This window comes from Megalobrama amblycephala, linkage group LG2, assembly GCF_018812025.1.
Source record: "Megalobrama amblycephala isolate DHTTF-2021 linkage group LG2, ASM1881202v1, whole genome shotgun sequence".
Taxonomy (NCBI): Eukaryota; Metazoa; Chordata; class Actinopteri; order Cypriniformes; family Xenocyprididae; genus Megalobrama; species Megalobrama amblycephala.
In genome coordinates this window covers 46,673,708-46,696,321 of record NC_063045.1, presented here as the reverse complement: position 1 = coordinate 46,696,321, position 22,614 = coordinate 46,673,708, and the positions used below count along the sequence as shown (strand labels likewise).

The window sequence follows — 22,614 nt, the reverse complement described above, 5'->3', positions numbered from 1 at the left end:
AAAAAAAAAAAAAAAAAAAAATCACAAGTGAAGTATTATTAATGTATTTTAAGCTTAAAGAGTTAGTTCACCCAAAAATGAAAGTTCTGTCATTACTCACCCTCATGTCGTTCCACACCCGTAAGACTTTTGTTCATCTTCTGAACACAAATGAAGATCTTGACCAAAGAAAATATATCATCCAGGGGCACATCTGGTATCACAAACAAAACTATGTGTGCTCCAGAAGGGGAACAAAATATCAAGAGTGGTAGGTGGATCCTGTTGTAAAACAAGCAAATCCACATCCAGGAACTCACATAGTTCGAAAGGTAAAAAGCCTTTATTATAAGACAGGGCTACATCTTAAAAAAACACCAACACGTATTAGCCCAACAGGCCTGTTTGTGAGTGCCTGGACGTGGATTTGCTTGGTTTTTACAACAGGTTCCACCTACCATTTTTGACAAATGAAGATCTTATTGATCAAATATGAGAGCTTTCTGTCCCTCCAGACAGCTACGCGACTACCACTTTGATACTTCAAAAAACTCAAAGAGATCGTAAAACTAATCCATATACTTTAATCAAAATTTTCTGAAGAGACACGATTACTTTATATGATGAACAGATTTAATTTAGGTTTTTATTCACCTATAAACATTGATCAGCGAACATAAACAGAAGCTCAAGCGAACCTGCTTGACGCACGGGAACAAACCTCTTCCTGAAGTTCAAACGTGCTGCGTGTAACATGAGAATGAACCTACTTTGTTCTCGCATGTCAAGCAAACATGATTGAGCTTCCGTTTACTACAAATGATTTGTGTTGATGAAGGTTTACTTGTGAATAAAAGCCTAAATTCAGTTGGTTCATCTTATAAAGTGATCAAGTCTCTTCAGAAAATTTGGACTAAACCGCTCAATTATAAACTGTCAATGGAGGGACAAAAAGCACTCAGATTTCATAAACAATATCTTAATTTGTGTTCTGAAGATGAACAAAAGTCTTACGGGTGTGGAATGACATGAGGGTGAGTAATTAATGACAGAATTTCATTTTTGGGTGAACTACCACTTTAAGATTAAACGTCATCGCACCGAACAGGGGTGTATTTCCCGAAACCATTGTTAGTGAACTATGGTCGTAAGTCCCATTGAACTCTATTGTAACGACAGAACTTGCGGCCATATTCTCTCTGGGAAATGCACCCCAGGTAAACTCTACTCACTACTCTCTTTTACCGCCTCATTGTGTTTATATCACACTATTGCAACTATTGAGTAACTATGGTTACTCAAACTTTCAGGGAAAATGTTTTTTAAATGAAGACTGAAAGAGTTTGATGCTTGATGGTTATGTTGAAGTTGTACAACTGTGGTGTAGTGCGTCTATAGCCTACGTTTAGCTTTTTACATCTGGAAATTGTATTTAGGCTTCAAAATTCATAAAAGCTGTATTAATGATTATCATCCTGAACAAAAGGTGTAAGGATCATAAAGTTGTGTTAGTCAGTGCTTATTTGCTGCAATAATCCAAACGCCAATGGAAAAATCCTATTGGGGGAATCAGGGCGATCCTAACTTCCGGGTTAGCCTACAAAATTGTCATCGTTGCAGCACTCTATTAGATTTCAGATTTGTATTTCATTTTTGAGGGATCTAACTAACTCTTTTAGTTAGAGTGATGCTTCGTTACAAAACGGAAAGCGCCATTTTCAGCTATAACAAAGGGTATTATTCACTTGTTGATTTGTTTGAATCTGCACAAAAGTCATTTAAAATCTTTACAATTTAAATAAAAATTGACACTATTCTAATCAAAGCTAAGCAAAGCAATTCATCACCCATTTCTACACTTTGATTCACCTCTCTTAAACTGGCACAATGGCTGAGCTTGCGGTACAAATTAGTTATTTGCAATGACTTGGCTGACTGACTCAGGCAGCGTGTTTTATGAAGCACCCTCAAGGGCATTACTCCACATGCACCGAGCTGCAGCTTTTCACTCGCACAGAAACAGCCATCGCTTCAGGTTCTGTTGCTCTTGGTCAGCGAAGCCGCCGGTGCTTTTGCGAGTCATTGATTAATTGTGGTCATTAGGCGGCGAGAGAATGGCCTCACCTGGAGTTAGAGGTGGAAATCAACGGGAGATTAAAATTAATCACTCTGAAATGCGACAGCATCGCCAGTAGCCTGCGGAGAGCAGTATGCAGAGGAGGGAATGAGTGAATATCTCAGAGAATGTGTGTAGAATAATAGCGGTTTCATCTTTATTTAAAAATAAAAAATAAAAACATCACAAAAAGCACACAAAAATAAAATGAGGTTTTTACATGATGTGCAAACCGAACAAACAGGAAGAGAAAAAAAAATTTATGTAATATTAGTACAGTTTTTGAAAGAAAAAATTCTACAGTTAATATCATTGGTTGTCTCTTATTAGGAAAGTTCACTAGCTCTTTAAATGGCACTGTACAGAGAACCGGCCTAAGCTCTACTTTTATGAAATACCAAACGGGCCCCATCCAAACAGAAAACAGATCTTTCGGTTCCAAGAAGCTGATTTGCACAGCTAGCAGGTAAAGGTTTAGCTGATCAAGGATCAGATTTCCGTGTTTACACTGGCATTAGTCTCTACCTTTAAACAAGCTGAACTGATCCTGTAACAGCACCCCTATTCTTAGAGGCTTAATAAATAAAAGCCAAGGGAAATCACGAGTGCGTGTGCTTTCAGATAATGACAACATATGCATAATAAATGTTAATAATACCATATCCAGATGGTGGATGATTAACCTGATCATCCTCTTGTCCTTTATCACATTTGCAGCCTTAGAGTGCAACCCAAGCGGCAACATAGTACAGACGTAAAGACAAACGCAATCAATCGCACCCAACATTTACAGTAAATATATTTACACATTCAACAGGAACCCTGGTCAAAAGACAAGCAGATTGCGAAAAGGCTGCTTCTGTATACAGCAGACTTAGAGACAGACACAGACAAGCGTATAGTTGTCAGCATGAGACAAAAAAAAACAGCATTTCTGAGAGAGAGAAGGGAAAAAAAAAAAAAAAAAGTTCATTATATTGATATATGTATATCGAGTTAAATTTGTTGCACAGAGACTGGCAACAAATCATATAATGTTAATTGTGCATTACAAATCACCACAAATCAATATGTACTTCAAATGATGATTGTTTTGTAATTGTTCATGTATTATTCAACTTACACTGCTGATGTTGACCCACTCATTGTGTGATACACCTGTTCATTACACCCAAAGTTAAAAAAAGGCACAGAGTGAACATTAGGGTGACCCTGTGGGATAAAATATACAGTAATCCACACCATGAGAAGGACTCTAATGTTTCTTCATGACTGGTGGGCATTATGGTGAAAACATTGACTTAAGAGTGTTAAGGAATCAAATTCATACTAAACCTAATCAATACGCTACTCATAAAAAAAAGTCTATTATAAATCTATGGATGATCATCTGTTTAAATTGACCTTATTCAATTGGTTTAAATTGATGTGACAAAACAAATCCTTCACTAAGATGTCCTTCATCTGATAGATAAACTTCAAAACAACACGTCAAACTGACAATTAGCTTTAAAGCGGGATGTGCTGATGGCCGAGCCAAATGCAGGTTTAGGATTAGGATCTCTTGTTAAAGTCTGCGCATTATGCAGCTCTTTAATCAGAGACATCTGTGATCGGCTTTTCTGGCCTGGCTGAGGCAGAGAAGCGGTGGTGGCTGTTAGTCTTTAAACTTACCCAAGTCTGATTGCTCAGTGAACCGTATTTTACCACCCAGCTTAAGCATCTTTTGAAATAAACCCTTTAATCTTACTTTGACGACTACCACTATGACCCAGTGTAGGGGGAGGTGGAGGCTTGGGGGTCACAAGCCAATGAAAGCATAAGGAAACGACCAATCAGAGGTTTGTACACCAATCACTCTGACATGTACCGATTGGGGTTTAAAAACTGCCAAATTGTCCATTAAAAAAAAGCAAAACAGGTTAGGAGTCACAGTATTAGCTCATTTTCAGATAAATCAATTTCATAATATATACACATCACATGTAAATAATCTTCAATCCAAACAAATGCTGTTATATATTGTTTTTTAAAAAAAAAAACAACCTCATCCAGAAACCAAAGCCAACCAACATATTTTCTGCAGACTTCTGAGAAAATCTTTACCAGTCTTTTAAAGCATAAAGAAAAAATAACTGTCATAGATAAAAGGTTTAAAGTTGCCTTAAAATGTTTCAAACTGATAAAAAAAAAAAAAAAAAGCGCTTCTAAAACAGCAATTTAATTTAGTTTGATTTTGGGTTCATTTCATCTCTGGAGAACACCTAATGGGCAAACAATTCAAGTGCCTAACATTAGATAGGGCCTTCAACTTAAAAAAACAAAAAACAAAACAAAAAAAACATCATGCATTGCATTATTTACAAAACAGGAGCAGGCAAATCAATCACCTTTGCACATCCTGTTGAATGAAGTTTTTTTTTGTGAATGTTTGTTGAAGTTCTGGAAGTCAAATTTGATTTCATCGGATTTCATCTCACTTTGATCTCTCTGCAGAGACCTTCATTTGCTCCTTCACAAATTCCGGTACAACAATGAATAGAATAGTGACAGTCAAAATGTGCAGAGACTGATCCTAGTTCAGCTTTACACAATGGACCCATCCCTGTTCTGGGCAGGGACCATGACGGGGATGGCCCCCATGCGGCTGAGGTTGGGACCGGCCATTCTGCTGGGCGGGGGAATAGGGGCGTGGCTAGGGGGCCTCTCATACTCGTCATTGGGTATTTTGTCGTACTGAGGCTTGGTGTACTCATGCAGGTTGGAAGGAGACATGGAGCCCAGAGAGGAGCGCTGGCTGCCCACACTGGTGAAACTGCGCGCGGTAGAAACACGACTTTTTGGAGGGGGGACATCCTCTCTGTGGGAAGGAGAGGAAAAGTGTTTAATCAAAACCTGTCAGGGAGATTTCTTAAAAAACAAGGTTGTAAGAACTAATCATACCTTCATAAAAATTAGTAATAATTATTAATAATAATAAAAGGTCAAATTACCTCACATCAGATCACCTGACATGGGTTCTCTCTATGATATAATTTCCATCTTTTTGTTTGTTTCTGCATATAGAGACAGAGCGCATTTAGGCCACACCCACACCGGGGGGGGGGGGGGGGACAATCCAACCATCTCCATTGACTTTGTATTGCGTGAGGCTGCCTCCTTGTCATTTCCGACTTATAACAAAAAACAGAACAATGCCTTAAAGCTGCTGTGTGACAAGGTGTACAGCAAAAAAAACAAGAACTAAGTTTTTATAAGCTACCAAACCATAAGAGACAGCCTTTAAGGAGACAAAAGTGGATACAGGCAATAAGACGTGATGCATCAGCAGGAAGAATGGGTAAATTTTGGGATCCTGACACTCAGTATGCCTCAGTAAGCCTACATGTGCAGTAAACATGTAGTCACTGTTAAGTCAAATATCCAAATGTCAGTTTTATATATTATATTTCCTGTCGCTGATTACGTTACCCTCCAGTTCTCAGAGTAATATGACATTGCGCTGTCTCAATCGTCTGTATCCTCTTTTTAGTCCTTAAACGCTCGTTTTTTGGGTCGACAGCTTATAAAAACTTCTAGGTTTTGGTTCAGTTTTTTTAGCTTGTTTTCTGTACACCTTGTCACATAGCAGCTTTTAGACATTGTTGTTTTTTGTTATAAATCAGAAAAGACAAGGAGGCAGCCTCAAGCAATACAAAGTCAATGGAGACTGTTGGATTGTTTTCAGATTATGACGCGTGTCGCTCTGTCTCTATTGGTTAGATCACATGACTTTGTTGGTTGCACCACATGAGTTTGATTTGTCAGACAAAAGTGTTTTTTAAACAGATTATGCAGTTTTGTTAATAAACTATCATTCAAAAGTTTGGGGTCAGTAAGATCTCAACCAAGGATGCATATCATCAAAAATATAGTAACAACAGTAATAATATAAAATATTACTATTTAAAATAATTGTTCTCATTTTTGATAAACCCTGTTCATGAGGAAAGGCTGAGTCAAAACTTTTTCCTGCTGAAAATGGTTGGAAGGAACATTGTGGACAGGTCAAGCCAAAGAAAACATCTCCTGGGGTACAATTAAACTTTGACAGAGGCAGGAATGGGGCACAGTGGCCACATACACACTGCAGCTAAATTCGGTTGTCAGTTCACCTTTTAGTGCATAATCGCGTTCTGTACACACACAGTTCAGTAAAATACGGGACTGAAAACTGCATTCTACAACCGAATTAACTCCCAAAAAATACAGGTAGTGACAACCGCATTTACAGAAATTATATGCAGTGTGTACGGAATCAAACTGAACAACTAGTTGTTAATGACGTTTTTTAACGTGCATCGGAGATGTGTCGCTCTTCTGTATGTGTGGTGAATCACAGGGAAAGCACGAGCCTCGACTCATTCGAGTTGCCAGATCTTGCTAGAAAAATCAGCAAACAAGAATAAGCCCCATAATAAACCGAAATAAATCCAAATGCTTTATGCTGAAAATAAGACCAAAATATCGCGATTCATGTCTGCTCACTTTAATAACACTATAAATTGTTTTGACACTGTAATATTACTATAGTCACAATAACAGATTCCAAACACGAGAGGCGCCAGAATGTCGCTATGGTTTAGAAGCTGTCAATCATTGCATTTTCGAGAGCGAGTCGTGTTCCCTACACACACGTAACGACAATTTAGGGGATTCACTCCCGCATTTAAATGCGGTTGTCACTCCTGAAACTTACAGTGCGTACGTGCTCAGTGAGGCTAAAATTGCAGCTGAGTCAAGAGTTGTTTGGTTTGTTTAGCTGCTTTGGCACTCAGGTCTCAGATTGGCTGAATAAAACTATGGAGGGATTTCCAGTGTAGCCCATCAGGCCCAGCTCTTCCCCCATCCTCCAAATTAACAAGTAATCAGCAGCAATAATCCATTACAGCACAGAACACAGCAAAAGAGAGAGAGACAGCGGGGTCTCCTCTAAGAGAAACTGGCTTATTTGGATAATCCTCTTTTGTCATGGCCTAAGTGAGGCAGCGCAAGGCCCCAGACAGAGAGTCCAGCTCTGGGGTCCAAGGGGGGCCTAATAAAGGGCCTGACCCACAGCCTGCCCCTTCACAGTGAGGAATGCCATTTCAATAGGCCGGGGGAGCGAGAGAGGGACAGAGGGGAGGAGGCATTGACAGAACAGGAATCGACTGAACAAACAAACGCACAGAACTGATTACACCAGCCTTTCGTTTGAAGAGAAAAGGGGTGAGAGGGGAAGGGTGATCACATCGCTAGCCAGTTTCACTGGTCATCAGCTTTGTTTGGTCATCAGTAAATGCGGGGGAGGCCAGTGATTGAATAGAGACTGAGTGAATCAAACAGACATCGGGACAGTGACACGTACCAAATGGCATCTGGGTCAAGAGCTCCCTTTCGCTTTCATTCTTGTTCCTTTCGATATTAAATTGAAGACTGTTGGCTCCACACATTATGTCAGTTGGAAAAAGCAGGTGTTTTTTAATAAAATGTTTTAATTTTTAAGTGTCTTTCTGGGGTCTTGTGGGAAAAGGTTCACTAAAGCCCTATTCGGATGATAATTTTTCTCATGTGGACATCTGTAAAAATAAATTTGCATGGCGCCTCAGTGATAAAACTCATGCGTACGGATGACGATTTATTCATGGTGGAGGAGCGAGTTTTGTGGGAGCGCATGCGCTGCTCATGCGGTCGGTTGCATTATTGTCTGCTGTGAATGAAATGGCAAATTCTTGGTATAATGAGAATAAATTCATATTTAATGTAATAATAATATCCTATTATTTGATTATTTAAATCTCCTGTATAAAAATAGGAAGATAGACACGCTATATAGTTGAAATAGTTTTGTCTTGCTTTTTAACTCGAATGATGTCATTTAAAAATGGGGAATTTAGCAGAAATAAGTTAATGTAGCCTCTTATTTACAGTACATGAGGCAAGCATGAAGCTGCTTGGCTTATATGTTAATGTAATTGAATCTAATAGGCTACATATTTTAAAATGGTATTGCACACCTGTTGCTGCCAGAATAATTACCCCTTTGTGCTTTATTTCTCCTTCTCATTTTTGTTCTCAACATCTTCCCGCTACTGTGGTGGAGCGGTGATGAAATATTGTTCATGTAAATACTTTCCAACATTTTCATAATAAATGTATCTTTAAATTACAATGTTAAAATTACAATAAAGCTCAACATTTATCATACGGTGCTTTGCAGTGAACAGTGAATATTGTATTGTTCTCTTCTTGTAAACTCAGATGTGGATTCGGACGGCAATTAAATTACCACATGACCTTGGTGTTTGTCAAAAAACAGTAGGTAATTCGGCCAGGGATTTTTACGTGGGTGCTTGGAGAAAAACACTGACATTCTGGATTTAGACAGCAATAATTAAAAAAAAAAAAAAAAACACAGACCACCCCTTGTAAATGGTGAAAATACCTTACGCCCCTCTGAGAAACAATTACCATCCGAATAGGGCTATAGACATGACTAAACTCACATAAGGAGGTAATGGACTTAATGGAGGTAATGGAGGTTTAGGACATTATGGCCAAGAATGTGTGTAGTACCTGATCTCATAGGCGATCTCTTTCTCGTACTTCTTCTTTTGGCGATTACGGCAGCAGCAAAAGATGATGAGGGCGATGAGAATGAGAAGCAGCAGAACACATATTACTGCAGCTGCGATGATGCCTGCTGTGTTAGGGGCTGCAAAGGGTCAGAAAGAAGGACTTTTATTGAGATGCACAGGCTTAGAGTCTAGGACATAACCCATAAGCCCATTCACCACATTATAGTAATCAGATAATAAGGGAAAGACAAAAAACAAGAATAGGGCAGACTTGTAAAGACTCACGTTGTGTGACATTGACCATCACCGTACACTCTTCTGTTCCAATACGGTTTTTAGCAAGGCATCGGTACGTTCCTGAAGCTGCCTCAGTGGCGTTCCTCAGACTCATGGTGCCCTCAACTGGATCTGTGTGCAGCAGGAGACAGATTCTCCATTTTAACTGTGGCACCTGACAGTTATGACAGTTTATCAAAACTTAAAAAAAAACTTCTTTCAGGGTACACGAGTAAAAGGAACTTACCGAGGACTGCCAGGGGTGGCAGTAGTTTATTGCCGGTGGTTCTCTCCCAGACGTACTGCAGTGGCTTTGTGCCCTCCACAGAGTTGCACCTCAACACCATATCTTTCCCCACCTGTGTTTGACCATCTGCATAACATCTGGGTTTAGAGGGGCGCACTGAGGGAAAGAAAACAGGAAGGAGAGAAAATTAGAAAAACTAAAAACTACATTGCAACATTTCCACGACAATATGCAGACTTGACATACAGCATTATAAATCACTTCAAGCACATGATGAATAATAAAATATTATTATGAATAATAATAATAATAATAATAATAATAATAATAATATGTTAACAAATAATAATAACAAATTACTATTATTATTATTAATTATATATTACTAATACATGAAAAAAACTATAGAATTTCTTTTGGCAAATTAAATTTAAAAACCTTTTTAATGCATGAAACGATCAAAGACAAAGGATCATTTATGATAAGATGTAATGCTAAATAAGATTTAGGCCTATACACATACACAATCTGTACAAAGTGTGTACAGTATTATGCACATTAGGGCAGCAACAACTAATCGAATATATCGATAATGAAAATCTTCGACAACAAATGTCATTATGGCCCTTCGATTAGTCGGATCTGCCCACCTTACACGGAAAACTTCCGCCAGTCACATCAATTACAGCACTGAATAATGAATTTCTATGCACAAAATGCATCTAAAAATAGTGGAGGAAACAGAATGAGCAGCTGCAGAAAAGGTACGAGAAGCTGCCCAAAACCTAAGAATTCTGTATTTTAAGCTTCAAGCTAATGCATTAGTGAAAAGTTAACATGACTTGCCCTGTCAGATGCTTTGACAGATGTGTGGGCTGTTTAATGTGCGATACGTTTCCTCAGAGCAAAACTTACATTTTACGGTTATATCCTTATCTGTAAGTTTTACACGTGAGTATTTCCATTTTGCATGAATGCTAGTCCTGACAGTCTATATTAAACCTCGGACTTTATATGTTTTCATAGCATTCAGTTGGCACGTTTGTTTGAAGGACAGCATTGGACAGGATGTAAAATAGTGTGTTTTGTCAATAAAATAAAGAAAATTTAGCTTTTAATCCGATAAATCGAAGAAATAATCGGCCAAATAATCGATTATCAAAATAATCGTTAGTTGCATCCCTAATGCACACAGAATTATGCAGTAAGCATGAGATATTAGCATAGCAGTTTTAAACATGAGACGGCATGTGTAGGCAATTATCTCAAAACGGAAAATATCATTCCAGTCTGACCAGCTAAAGGCTGAAATATCATCTTCCGCTTCACATATGGTGCATCATGCATGTAAAGGATGAGTCCCTGAGGCCCTTCTCTCACACTCCACCCATATTCATTCTCACTGCGTCATAACTAATCACAGCATAGGAAGCCATGATCAGGGTAATGGATACAGCTGCTGCTATTCCAGGTGCTGCCAATCAACTTAATTAAAATCAGAGCGCAGCGGGTATCAACATTCTTTGAGATAAGAGCAAACAAAAGCAGCAGAAGTGGGTGGGAAAGTGGCTGGCTATTGTGAAAGACAGACAGCATGTGTTGCCTAAAAAGATATGCACTAAAAACAGCAGGCTTGAGGAAAAAGTGGGTGAAACCTATGTATTTAAGGGAGGGAGGGATAGAAAGAGAAAGATAGTGGGAGATTGGATGGGGGGAGGGGGGAGAACATAGGGAGCTCTGTGTAGAAACCAAAGCCTGCACAAACAGACCCCCTCCTCGCTTGGCAGGAGATGACATGAGAATTCAAAGGCAAACAAAACTCCAAATTAAAACCAGGAGGAGACAGATACAGAGCCACATGTAAGGAGGGCAAAGAGACAATGAAAGAGAGAGTTGGAGGGCAAGACAGACAGAAGAATGTCAATAGTTGCTCTGTGTGATTCCTCCCAACCTTGGGCAGGGCGTTGGCATTTGAGTCTCCATCGACATCATCGTTTGATAATAGAAGCTGTAAAAACAGATCTCTGGGGCTGCTGGGACAGAGGCTTAGAGACCTGAGGATTAACAGCAGGCAGGACTGAACAGCAATTTAATAGGATGAGGGGTCAGAGCACAGCAGCTTCCTCTGACAGAGAATTTAACTGTGTGGTGATGGACAGGTGGGCGGGAGAAATCAAGGTGTAGACTGATGGTCTAATGTAAACGATCTGTATCTGCTTCTTTGAGAAGGACAATTTATTAGACATTACTTTGAATAAGGTGAAATTGTTCTATAGCTTAGCAGTGAGATCAAGACAAGCGTGTCAGTATTCTGAGGCGATCACACTCGACTGGTCAAAAAGGCGAGAAGAAAAACAAGAACGAAAAAGTCAAACTGCCTGATGAAACTACAGACGCATAAAGGCGTGAAAAGAAAAAGGTCAAGCTTTTCTATTTTTTGCTGTCTGGGAAGGGATGGATTTTAGATTTTCCACCTTGAACACTAGAAAGTTCACCTTGAAAGTTAACAATACTGAAGAGTAGGGATGGGCACCATCTTATCGTTTGCGATATACCGTTGAAAATTCTCCTCACGATAAAAATTGGTCTCCTCGCAATAATAACGATAAGTCTTGTTGATGACGTATTTTAGTGCGCGACCGATTCACTGTTCACGTGCGGAGTGAAAACAAGCATGGTGGAAGGTAGACGTGAGACTGAGGAGGAACTTGTTTGATTACAGAAAATCAGATGCGGAGCAAACTACCGTAATCACTATAAAAAAAATTGTTCAATGCAAGAGCTGTATGCTCTATGACCAGTCATTTACGCCGTCATCACCCGGGAGACCTGAATATCTCACGTTGCTATCTGTGTTTAAACTAAACTCATTTAGACCTTGAAAATTTAACTACCTAATTAGTGGTAGCATGTTCCACATACGTATTATATTTACATTCTAAGAGTATGTTATTGACTGGTTCACACTGAACTTCTTTATTTTATCAGGGTACTTTAACATGTTTGTCACTTTATCAGGATTTATTTGCAGTTGTACTCTGTTGTGTGTGTATATATTATATATATATATATATATATATATATATATATACACACACACACACACACATATACACATATACACACACACACACACATATATTATATATACACATACATATTTACACATATATACATACATACATATGTTTATGGCATTGTTATCGCAATAAATACCTGAAATTTTTTTTTAGGCCATATTGCCCATCCCTACTGAAGAGGCATATTATTTTAAGTGTTGATGACATCAACATAATGTTTATTAATCTTGGAATGAGCTGCACTGCTGTTTCAATCTGTGAAATAAGTTATGATGAGTTATGTTTAATTTAATATTTTGGTAACACTTTAGTATAGGGAACACACAAACTATTAACTACGACTTTTCCCTCAATAAACTCTTAATTTACTGCTTATTAATAGTTAGTACGGTAGTTAAGTTTAGGTACTGGGTAGGATTAAGAATGTAAAATAAGATCATGCAGAATAAGGCATCAATATGTGCTTAATAAGTACTAATAAATAGCATGCATATTACTAAACTATTGGCTAACAATCAACTAGTTAAAAGACCCTAAAATAAAGTGTTACCAATATTTTAAAACATTCCAATGAGCAAATGCAACACACACCACCCTAATAAAGAACTTTCTATTGTGGTAAGCACGTAATGATTGTTTGTTTGCCATAGAAGTTCAGAGAAAAATAAGAGAATCCCAGGACAGTGGTGATGTAAAATTAACATTATAATTTGCATAATAAGTGAGCAGCAGTGTTGCAATTTCTAACAAAAAATATTAAAAACAATTTTCATTAATTAAAATAAAGCTGAAATACAAATATAAATATTACAAGAAAAACAAACTTTAACTTATTTATTTCAGTTAGTGGGCAAGGCAACATTTCTAATGTTTAAGTTAAAGTACTAAAACTAAAACAGATAAATATATAATATACAAACTGATCAAATAAATAAAACATTAAATAGAAATAAAAAAAAGTGACAAAAGCACTTAAAATTACAAATACTATATTAGTATATAAATAACAAAGGGCAGATGTCTTCAAACCTTGTAAACTACATGCTTACCACCAAACAACAAATATTCATCTACTTATATCCATCTAAAGTAGCCTTGTGGAGGAAGAAAAGAAAACAAAAATCACTGCTTTTCTCTGTGTCTGCATCCCTAGAGCAGAGTCATGCCTCTCTGAGGTGGCATATAGCACATTTACAGCCCCTTCAAGTGAATGCCCTTGGACTGCTGTCTCTGATGGAGACACATTTAGTAAGGAACACACGCACGCAGCCAGACAGCATCTGCTCTGAATGCAGGTACAGAGTCCCTGCGGTCATCAGCGATAGGATGAGGGTGGACAATGAAGGGAACAGGCGAAGAGAGAACAGCTGCATTCATCAACTGCTGAGAGCACAACCAATCCGTGTCCTTCCATCTGTCTTACTATGATCCACCTCCTATCACCAGGTCGGCTCTTGCCAAACAGTCCTTCACTTTAATAAATCAGTGGGCTTTAAGTCAACTAAAGTCTTTTACCTAACCAATCACTGGCTCACAAACTGACACTCGTGTCAAACAGCCGCTTCCCTTTCACTACTTTATACCCTTTCACGTCTTTTGAACACTTGTCTGTCAATACCAATACTAGTGAAATGTACTAGTGATCCTGTAGCAAAAGCTAAATCCGACTGATCATTCCTTTATTTAAACAGTAAATAATAAAACAAACATGAATAAAAAATAAAATATACACTACTGTTCAAAACTTTGGTAAGATTTTTTTAATGTTTTGAGAGAAGTCTCTTATACTTACCAAGGCTGCATTTATTTGATCAAAAATACAGTAAAATCAGTAATATTGTGAAATATAATTACAACTTCAAATAATTTATTTTGTGAATTGTAAATTTTAAAACAATTTATTCATGTGATGGCAAAGCTGCCTTTACTCCAGTCTTCAATGTCACACAATACTTGAAAAATAATTCTGATTTGGTCCTTAAGAAACATTTCTTATTATTAGTGTTGTATTGTTTAATATATTTTGTAGAATCCAAATAAGGATTCTTTTATTAATAGAAAGTTCAAAACTTTGATCTAATACTTAATATTATTCAAAAGTTTGGGTTATCATTTTAAGATGCCACATAATTTACTTTAGTATTTAAAACTCTTCTTTTTCCTTTTTATCTTACAGCTACTGCCATTACAAATGCAAATGCACATCTCGGTCATGTGGTTATTGAGTTTCGGGAAGTGACACCATTGTCGTCATATTGTTAGGGGAGTTACTTTTGATGGACTTGTTTTGCAAGAGTATGTTTGCCTAGGGCGTTTCTGTCTCTGCACTAGTCAACAAAGCAAGGAACAGGTGATTTTTCACACACGAAGTAGCACTGATGTCACATTTGCTGTTGACAGCAATCAATGCAGACCCTGAAACAAGGCAAGTCAGAAGGCCTGTGAAAACAAAGTTTATTGTGCGTTTATGGTCCAGATCAATACTTTGTCACTCAGGATTTTCCCTTATGTTTTATAGCTCACTTTCCAGAAGAAAAAAAAAAAAAAAAAAAAACACGAGGATGGGCAGTGTTTTTCAAAACAACCCCAAATAGATCAAGCATTTTCATATAAACAGGGTTAGAGATTTATTATTTAGTCAAAAGTATTTACAAGCTTATATTTTTCACTCACCCATGACAGTTAGTAGGAACTTCCTGCTGCTGATGCCAGGAACCTTCTTAACCTTGCACTGATATGTGCCCGTGTCTGTGGCTTTCAGGCCCATGATGTTCATGGAGGCATCACCATTTTTAGGGTCAGGGGAATTGAAGTGGACTCTCCCTTTAAGAGGATCATAATAGTGTTCAAAGGCCCTGTCACCAGAGTATACGATCACCTATGGGAAGGAAAGAGAAATGAGAAAACAACAAAAGAGAATCATGTTTTAGTAAGTGAACCTCATATACTGGTGAAAGGTTGCTCAACATTTTAATTTAAACACTAGGTGGGAAACAGTATGCGTGTCTGTGAAAGGCCAAACCAATGTTCAGATTCAGACTAAAACCTAACTTTTCTGCTTTTGAAAGTCAGTTAGACAAACACAGTGCTCCTGCTTATCTCAAAAACATCAAATTCTGAGGCAATAAATGCATTCATCGTCTCAATCGTGTATTTATTGTCCTGAAAAGTGTTTATTTGGATGTTAAAGCCATGGTTAGCGATCTCTAGAAGACATGCTATTAGTTCCTAGTTCCTTTTCTTCTTTATATGAATTTGTGGCCTAAAGGTGTACAGAGAGCGCCCTCCGGCTGCAAGTATGAATTGAAAACACCATTCCTGAAATGTCCTCTTCTTCTTTAGAATAATTTGTGGACTAAAGGTGTACAGAGCGCCCTCCGGCTACAAGTATGAATTGAAAACAGTATCCAGCACTCATAGTGAGGACAATAAATATTACTTCTCAGTATAGAAAATTGACATAAATATATAAGAATCCATCAATATTTCTCCAAATATGCATGCTTTTAAGCTAAAAGCCTATATGAAATGCCATAGAGGTAACAATTGTTCAGACACTTTGCATCAAAGAAATACATTATATTTTAAAGAATATAATAGAATACCATTATTTTAAATTGTAATAATATTTCACAGTATTGCTGTTTATGATGACCTGAGACATTATTACAGAGGGTTTTTTTTTTTTTTTTTTTTTTTTTTTTTTTTTTTTTTTTCACAGCCTACCTGACTGAAAGGCCTCATTAATATGCAAGTCATTTCAGGTCTTTATTATGTGATTCTTTTGTCTTCTCCGGTGTAAATGGCCCATTATTCATGTTGATTCATGCCTCCACGCATACTATGTTTCTTGACAAAAAGTGTCTTACAAAAACTAAATCAATATATTGTTTTATATGAAGGAGTAGGCAGCATAATTTTTACATAATTCTGAAGCAAAAACTCTAGTCTACAACCTCCAATACCCAGAAGTCTTGTGAACACAGATTTAATATACTTTTTTTGGCCTTATTTCAGTGACTTAAGTTTTTTCAATAACCACGCATAAACATTATTCCTTCAAAAATACAAACATGTACATACATATTCCTCACATATTATTGTAGCCTAGTTTGTGCTGAATATAGTGTAATGACACTTGTCATTTATATGTTTATGAACAACTGAAAAAAGCACAAATGTCAGGGCATGTCAAAACTTCTCCAAGCCCCAAATCAGCCTCAGACTCCAGAGGGTTAAATGAGCCAATCATCAATACATATGCATCTGTCTCAAAAAGCTACATTAGAAGAGACCGTACAGACTGTTTAGAAGAGACCATTTCAACCAAAAGCATCGTAAGCCTAAGTAGATCGTACAATGATTGCCACCAATGGTATTGATGCTTTTGGGAAACGCAGCCCAGATCTGTCTCTAGCTAAAAGACACACATGGGCATAGTACAAACTCAGATGCACAGAGTCTTGTCCCTAATGGAGGGAAAATATGGAATCTATTGAACAGTCCCCATCCACACCACTTCATTTCCATTACGATAGAGGCGCGACGGCCTCCCGTAGTGTCTTGCTTCATGCTCAGCAGTCCTGAGAATGCACCGCAGGGCAACAGAACAAGAGCTTAGAGACACTCAGAGAGAGAGGGAAAAATGTGGGGGGGGGGGCAGAACCTCACCCTCATTCTTCCTCTCACATTCAAACATCTGCAGAATCTAAGAGCATCTTGTCCAAATGATTACTTAGTAAGCAGGCCTAATACATGCCACCTGGAATCTGCCCACAAGAATTCAAGAAATCATCCAACAACGTCCGTAAATAAATCCATGTCTAATAACTACATGTAATAAAAAAGGGATAAGGAAAACCGCCTGAAGCAACATACAGGCACTATATAACATACTTCAACTCAAAAAGTCAAAACAAAGTCTGCTCAGGGCTGAGACCAAAAGATAATAGCAAAATAGCAATCAGGAACAAGAAAATCATGTATCATCCAACTATGGAATGAGCAGTCTAATCAAATAACATCAATCAATGAATATTCATGGATCTTCAGCCTGGCCTTTTTAAAAAAAATAAAAAATAAAACAAAACAAAAACAAACTATTTTGTAAATGCAGGTTACTGAGATTACTGTGAAACTCGCATTCATTTTTAGTGCAAAGCCCACATCTCAAAATTCAATAAACGAACAATGACCAGAACCATGTTCCTGCCCTACTTTTTTTCTTTTTTGACAATGTTACACTCAGGTGTATGTCACAATACGGAAGAAAAGATCTGTTGCTACTTCAATTTCATCATGAATATAAGAAAATTTAGTTTTTACAATATGAGGGTCAGTGTGCAGTTTCACCGCTATTTACGAGTCAAGTCTTCAAGGACAGCGTGACATGTTAAAAAAGTGTGCGCGTGTTTACTTGTGCATCTTGTTTACACTTGAGTGTATGTCTATATGCCTGTGGGTATGTGCACTTCCTCTAGGGCCACATCAGGCTTGTATGAAATGCAAAGCAGCACTGAGTCACCTGTGTTGGAGATCACTCTGTTTTATAACCCGGGCAGTTTCTGTAGGCCTGCCTGTCTACATCAGTGTCTACACTTCACTGCACAACCACAGATACTGCTCTGACCCACAGTATATGCTACTGGGAACTAGTGCATGCATCAACTATCACAAAGCCTTCAGATTTGGGAAACACAGATACAGACAGATTGAGAATCAAATAGTACAATAAAGTACCCTATTTAAGACCCCATTTAACTTCCTTAAATGCACATCCCTGGTATAAAGAAAAAATGTGTTCATCTTTGCAATCTGTATTTACAATGAAGTGACTTGCTGTTCCCCTGAAACATCTTTTAATGTTAACTTACAGGACTAAACTACCTAAACTAACATCAGGATTCACAGGAAATCTTTCAAAAACATTTATAAAAAACAAAAAACAACTTACTGACCCCAAACTTTTAGAATGGTAGTGCATGTCATATTCAAAATTATTCATACTACTCAAAATTAGTAGCAAATGACAATTTGTACTGATTAAAAACCATTCAAATTAACTAGACACTTTCTCTGACACACATATAGATACGAAAATACAAATTTTCCAAATGAATGCAAATACAACTGGGGTAATTTATAACAATCTTATCTATTTTTCTATATGTAAAAATGCAATGATAAAATCAATGCATGTTTACTTCTATTTTCTAAACAATCCTTTTGTTTTGCGTTTCCCATTGTCATTCTCAGGCTCAATCACAGCAGGACTATTGTGTAACTGCAGGTGCCGCGTAAGAGATTACGGAGCCACAGTGCATGTACAGTGAGCGTCACCCCCAATTCCCATCCATTCTTCACTATAATGCTAACGCTAATGACCAATGCCATTTTGTATGGAATTCGTCAACTCGTCAGCAGCGTCCCGCAAACAAGAGAATCATTCACACTTCACTGTGTCCCAAAGACCTTCACAATGAATACAATCATTGGAAATTGGGTTCTGTATTCAAGGTTGATTCACTGTTTCAGTTCTTGCACTTAAAAAAAACAAAAAAAAAACAAAACAAAAAAAACACAGAAACTATTGTTGAATACAGGAGAAAATATTTTCCTTCAAAAGGTAGCCTTGTGTGTTTGTGTATAGTGTCAAGCCCTCTTCTTTTATCTTCGATCAAAAGTGAGAGATGAAACTATGGGATATGCCCAAGATGGACCAAAACACTGGGCAAAAAAGTTGGTCTTTATCTGTAACTCCTTTCATTTTTTGACTCATTTAGTAGCTTTTTAATCACTGAAGAAAAATAAACAACTGAAAAGGCTTCGTTTTACAGTGAATATAGGAAATATGACTATCACTTAAATTTGTGTTCCATTTTTATAGATAACTGATTTACATGAAAATGTGATGTCAAATCACTATACATAACAGATAGACGTGTCATGTAGTTGAAAAGGTCTCAACTAGCAGAATACAACATTCAGAGACCATACTATACCTATATAACTATAAGTGTTTGTACAAAAAAAACAAAAAAACAAACAAACAAAAAAACACAGCTGTCACATGTGTAAACAGTTCATGATGTTTTTGTGCCAAGTTTATGTTCATGAAACATTAGTAAACCATAGTAAATCACATCTTTATTTATTCACATCTTTATTATAACATAGGACAATCCGTAGATCACGTAGTAACATGACATGCTACTTGGTTAAAGCTATAAAACTTCCGGGATCTGATCGCGTCACAATCACGAAGCATTGTTTTCCAACGTCATTTGAAAGTTCAACCAACAGAAACTGGATCTCAGGTGTGGTGGGTGGGTATATTGGGTAGGGATGATGTTTAGAGCCCAATCAGACCTTGCTTTACAGCTGGAGGATACTTGGTTTGGTTTGATTGCTCAGATTGACAGCTCTTGATTTACAGTGAGCCATAGAATAGGAGAGCACAGCTGAAACAGCTCTGGAAGATCATCACTCACCAACCAGGATATTATTACTTGTTTATTCTATGTACTTTTATTGTGCCATTTACACAAGCAAGTTCAGCAATGTTCAGTAAAATCACTTGTTTGGATGGTTTTGGGACCCTTGGTTAATTAAAAATAAATGTTTTATTAAAAATAAATGGCTAGGCTACCTAATCCATTGCATGGCTTGAACACATTAATACATTACGTAACTACAGTGTGCCCGTTTCATTTTTCCTCACGTCTGCTGCACGTTTTGCGCATGAGCCACATGCAACTCAAAACTATGCATTCTAATGATGACCTTGCATAATTAACCATCAATAAGTTTTAAATCACTTAAATTATTAACAATTCATTGTTGATTAATCATTAGCATCGCCCATTACTGACCATTACTGACATTTCAATGATAGTGTACAATAAAATGATCAGGATTGGATTATACAAGAAAACCTGCATACTTCCATATCAGGGCAGGCAATACTTGCCATTCCAAACACAATATAGCTATGTAATTGATCTGAAAAAGTGTGAATATGTAGATACTCTAATAATAACTGCCAAAGCAAGAGTAAAAGCATTGCAAAGCACTGGACAAAGAAGTGGGGCACAATAACTGTTAGAAAAATTTCTCCCAAAAAACACGGATTTAGCCCACGCTCAACCTTCAACTTCTTATAAACCATTAAAAACGATGAAGTGGGTCAAAGACAAATCTCAAGTCCTGGGGCAAAGCCTGGCAGAACAGAGGGGGAAAGAGTGCAGGTCTATACCCATGAGGACGACCCAGCAAACAGCAAACTGAGCAATTGAGGGGAACAGAAATGTGAGGAGAAAGAGAGAACGATAAAAATAGAATGACAAATTAGGTGTAAAACGACAGAAGAAATGAAGGTGCTTTGAGAAGAAAAAAGATGGAGTAGAGAGAGCGTGTGAGAGAGGAAGATGGGAAGAAAGGTGCAAGGATACCAAAGGGAGATCGACCATCGAGGGCTCCTGACCCAATTCTGTCCCCAGCTAAATGTATAATCTCTTGAGAGAAAGAGTATGAGGTAATCTCTGCATGTAGGGGTTGCAGCAGACAAGCAGTATATCTGGCTGCTTACTCTACCTGCAAGCCCAATGTTAAGGCAAAATCAGCCTTTTGTAAAGAAGTGAGGGACAGTTTAATTATGGTCTATATTACAGAGATAGCATTTGTGTGGATGCAAGAAAAAGCAGTGCCTCTGCGGACCACAATTCACAGTGAAGTGAACCTATAATCACTTAGAGACAAACACACAAAACATCAATACATAACATCAACCAAGAGCTGCCAAAACCAATAAAACTCAAATGCACATCCATAAGACACTTTATGTAGAGCCACACACATATCCATCCAGGGAACAACTTTACAGAGCACTAAAACAACAGGACATGTTCATAAAACACCCAATGTGGTGTGCTGCATTTCCCTTACTGACAGATGTGGTACTCACAAACCAGCACCTGCTCAATGTAGATCAAAGCAGGTTAAAATGTAGAATGAAAGGTCAACCTTTAAGGACGATCCCACTCAAATACCTCCATACTTGACTTGTAAGTGGATCTTGAGTGGATTGCACACTAAATGTTGTTTAATCATTTTGGTTTCACTTTTGTCAGTGTTTTGTGGACAATGCACAGTAGTCACACCCTACTGGATTCATCTCCACTACTGGAATTGTCCTACCCAGGTGTGATGCGATAAAGTGACAAATGATGAGAGCACTTTGATGATCACTTTTTTCTTTTCTTTTTTTTGGTCAGGGTGGGGGGTGGGGGTGTTGTGATGATGAATTATTTTATGAATTATTTTTTTGATGATGATAGTTTGTGACTGGTTCCTGAGTGGGACACTAAAACATAATCATGAGCTGCTTGTGTTAATGAAAACATGACGCAGTAGGAATGTTACTGTTCTGCTTCAGACAACATAGGCAGTCAAACTAGTTTTGTGAGCTTGTTTTTTCTGAAAACAAGAACTTGTGACAGGAAAAGAGGCAATGGAGCAAAAGGGACAAAGTCAAAACTAAACCTCCCAGAGGCTTTTGAATAATGAGACATCAAATACGCTTTCCTCTGAAGAGACATTCTCTCTCACATACTTTAGACAATGTGATTGTTATGAGATACTCACCACTTTCTCTTCTTTCTGGTTGTCGGAGGGCTGTAGGCTCCACTCAATGTCCAGAGGCCCAGAATCATCAGCAGCAAGAGTAAACTGACATTCCAGCTTCACAGTCTCTCCGCTGGCTTTCTCAATGGATGTGGGACCAGTGGAGGTGATCTGGAGTCCACAGGCTGAGCCTGAGAAGAACAAAAAAGAAGATGCTTTTTAACAGCAATGAAGATGCAGCTTATTTCCAAAACCAATCATTCGCATCACCCTTGCATCTATAAATATGAAGACAGATGTTTTATTTTTTTTTTCACATCATTGCATGGTTTGGATCACATCACTGTAGGGATTATCACTCAAAGCCTGTGCAATGCAGCATCCTTGAGACAATGACTGATTTCACTGGTCTGAGAAGATATATATGTTGCATGACCTCATTAGGGCTCAAGATGAATACATCAGAGATTGTCTATTCTTGGAATGAACATCATTTAGTAAATGACAACTAACAGAGCAGATAACAGTGGGGTTCTGTACAGAAGAGTTAGACATTAGATAAAACTCAAAAATAAAGCATCTGCCTGTAGGAATGCCATTATTTTTCAGACAGAATCCAGACTGGCTGACAGTTTTTACAGTTTTTAAGCTCATCTGATTGATGATGCATAGTAAAAGCCATTTCTTTATTAGTCAGGA

The 22,614-nt window shown here is 37.7% G+C and overlaps 1 protein-coding gene across 1 annotated transcript in view; it reads right to left on the bottom strand.

Moving 5' to 3' along the window:
- Positions 1 to 2,228: 2,228 nt before the first annotated feature.
- The window catches only part of cxadr (CXADR Ig-like cell adhesion molecule), a 53,970-nt gene continuing 33,584 nt past the window's right edge, over positions 2,229 to 22,614 (bottom strand). The window contains exons 2-7 of the mRNA XM_048179579.1: positions 21,937 to 22,106; positions 14,968 to 15,172; positions 9,215 to 9,370; positions 8,977 to 9,099; positions 8,690 to 8,828; positions 2,229 to 4,955 (exon numbers count right to left, since the gene is read on the bottom strand). Of these exons, the coding sequence (XP_048035536.1) occupies positions 4,682 to 4,955; positions 8,690 to 8,828; positions 8,977 to 9,099; positions 9,215 to 9,370; positions 14,968 to 15,172; positions 21,937 to 22,106 (1,067 nt within the window). The 3' untranslated portion in view covers positions 2,229 to 4,681. The remainder of the gene's footprint in view (positions 4,956 to 8,689; positions 8,829 to 8,976; positions 9,100 to 9,214; positions 9,371 to 14,967; positions 15,173 to 21,936; positions 22,107 to 22,614) is intronic.